The following is a 2,881-nucleotide window of genomic DNA, read 5'->3' as shown; positions in this document are numbered from 1 at the left end:
TGCATTCATAGGGTTTTTCTCCAGTGTGCGCCCTTTTATGCAAGATAAAAGTGGAGTAGTGAGTGAAGGCCTTTCCACATTCACTGCACACATAAGGCTTCTCCCCAGTGTGAATCCGCTGGTGCTGCTTGAGGTGTGACCTGCGGTTGAAGGCCTTCCCACACTCCATGCACTTATAAGGCTTCTCTCCGGTGTGGATGATGTAGTGTTGAATGAGGTCTGCACTCTCACAAAAGGCTTTCCCACATTCATTGCATTCAAAGGGCTTCGCTCCAGTGTGAATCTGTTGGTGCCATGTGAGGTATGACCGGCGGTTGAAGGCCTTCCCACACTCACTACACTCATAGGGCTTCTCTCCAGTATGGATGATGTAGTGTCGAATGAAACCTGGCCTATCTCTAAAGGCTTTGCCACATTCTTTGCACACAAAGGGTTTTTCTCCAGTGTGGCTCCTGTTATGCAAGACAAAAGTAGAACGGTGGGTGAAGGCCTTTCCACATTCACTGCACTTATAAGGCTTCTCCCCAGTGTGAATCCGCTGGTGCCGTGTGAGGTGTGACCTGCGGTTGAAGGCCTTCCCACACTCCATGCACTCATAGGGCTTCTCCCCAGTATGGATAACGTGGTGCTGAAGGAGGTGTGTACTCTTGCTAAAGGTCTTCCCGCACTCTGTGCATTCATATGGTTTCATGCGAGTGTGAATCTGTTCATGTTGCACGAGGAGGCAATTCTTGCTAAACACTTTCCCGCATTCCTCGCATTCATAGGAATTTTTCCATTCATAAATCAGGGGCTCTGTTACTGGTCCATGAGAGTCACAGTCATAAAGAGCATCTTCTGGAGGACATTGCTCCTGTATATTCCTTGAACACACAGCTGTCCGCAAACCAACATGTTCAGGGCTCATTTTTTCAGGGAGCTTCTCCTTCTGGGGGTCTATCCCTGGTCTCAAGTGGCCTTTCTGCATTTCAGATGGCCCATCCTGATCCTTGGCTTGCCCCATCTGGGAGTGCTTTGAGGCTCCCTGTGTCAGTCGTTCCTGGAGTGAGACTTCCTCAGGCAAGGCCAAGTGAGAAGGTGTAGGCTCGCTGTTCTTGGGTTTTGCACTGTCACCTCAAGGGAAAACAATACACAAAAGGGCTTATTAAGATGATGACACAGAAGAAATTAAACTGTTTACGTAAGAACAAGAAGATGAAAATAGTGGTTTTGCACCTGCTATATTCGAAATTCCTAAAACCCAAGTTTGCAATTCCTTTTTGGTTCCTGGGTTCTTAAAACTTTTAAAGGGAGATGCAGAGGCTGGGACAGGAGACAGTGTGTCTGGAGTAGAGATCCCTGCTCATAGTCAAGACTGGGTGTGTGTATTTGTCTGTTTTTGTGTTGCTATAACAATACCTGAAACTGGGCAATTTATAAAGAAAAGAAGTTCATTTGGGTCACGATTCTGGGACAGTTGTATCTAGCACAGGCCTCAGGTTACTTCTACTTATAGTGAAAAGCATCCAGGCAGCCTGTAGGTGCAAGGAGATCACATGGCAAGATGGGAAGCAATAGAGGGAGAAGAAGTACCAGGCTCTTAACAACCCTCTCTCTGGGGAACAAATCTATTCCTGGGAGAGCTCACTTACTCCCCAGGGAGGGTATTAATCACTTCATGAGGGTTCTGCCCCCATGGCCCAAACATCTTCCAGTAGGTTCTACCTCCCAACACTGCCACATTGGGGATCAGATATCAACATGAGCTTTTTTTGAGGGGAGGAGGGGGACATATCCAGACTATATCAGGGTAGGTGGACAGAATAATGATGACACTGTGTATAGTGAGTTTGCTCAAAGCAAATAAGTTAGGAAGCTTCCCACAGGGGCTGCCTCATGAACTGAGTCCAAATGGAGAGGCAGAAGTTGCCATATAGAGTAATTGGGAAAAACATCTCAGCCTTCAGAAACAGAATGCACAAATACACAGTCTTCAGAGAATACAGGGAACTGCAGTGCCTGAGAGGATGGAGTTGGTGAAGATGAAGAGACAGGTAGGGCAGAGAGGAAGCTGATTACCAAGATTCTGATTTGGTGATAGGTGGCAAAGGCCAGGGCCACTCCTAGAACAAGGCTCATAAGGCAGAAAGTGAACAGGATCTGAGTTGATATACTGATCCACTGTGTCTGAGGAGCAGAGAGGTGAAAACACTAACAAAACGGACTGGCTCTTGAAGGAGAAATTTACAAATTTTACTTAAAAACTGTAAACATCTACATGAACAAAGAAATTAATAATATAACATTATCAATGCTCCCCAAGAGAAACAGCTACATGAACAGACTAGAAAAAGAAACAGTGAGATGAAGAAAATTATTAAACTTTACTTCAAAACTATAAGAAGTTCTATATAAACTTGAAAATATAAAATTGTCAGTTCTACCCAAATCAATACATAAATTCATATAAAATAAAAACAGGTTTTATCAGGGAACTTTAAAAACTGATTCTAGAATGTATGTGAAAAAGCTAAGTCCAAAATATCCCTGAAGGAGAATAAGAAAGGGGACCTACCTCATCCAGTGAGTGGATAATATGGAAATTATAGACATCAAGACAGTGTGGTACTGGCACAGGAATAAGATATACTGGCAATGAAAAATAAATGGAGAGGTCAGAAATATACTCTCAATGGAGCTTTGATAGATGGCAGAGGAAGCATAGCAGCTCAGTGGTAAAAGGAAAGTCTATTTAGTAGAAGGTTCAAGAAAAACTGGTTACCCATGGTAGTGAATTGAATTATGTCCCCCAGAAACTTGTTGAAACTTGAATTGTGTTCTCCAAGTTTTATGTATTAGAAACTTAGCCCCCACTGTGACTGTTAAGAGGGTGGGAAAGCCT

The 2,881-nt window shown here is 43.9% G+C and overlaps 1 protein-coding gene across 1 annotated transcript in view; it reads right to left on the bottom strand.

The window, feature by feature from the left end:
• ZNF543 (zinc finger protein 543) overlaps nt 1-2,881 on the bottom strand; it is a 20,124-nt gene that overhangs the window by 1,423 nt on the left and 15,820 nt on the right. Inside the window, exon 4 of the mRNA XM_008578043.1 lies at nt 2-1,113. Coding sequence (XP_008576265.1) covers nt 2-1,113 — 1,112 coding nt within the window. The remainder of the gene's footprint in view (nt 1; nt 1,114-2,881) is intronic.

This window comes from Galeopterus variegatus, unplaced genomic scaffold, assembly GCF_000696425.1.
Source record: "Galeopterus variegatus unplaced genomic scaffold, G_variegatus-3.0.2 Scaffold1620, whole genome shotgun sequence".
NCBI classification, from domain to species: domain Eukaryota; kingdom Metazoa; phylum Chordata; class Mammalia; order Dermoptera; family Cynocephalidae; genus Galeopterus; species Galeopterus variegatus.
Note: the sequence above shows the minus strand (reverse complement) of the source record. Positions and strands in the feature narration are given on the sequence as shown.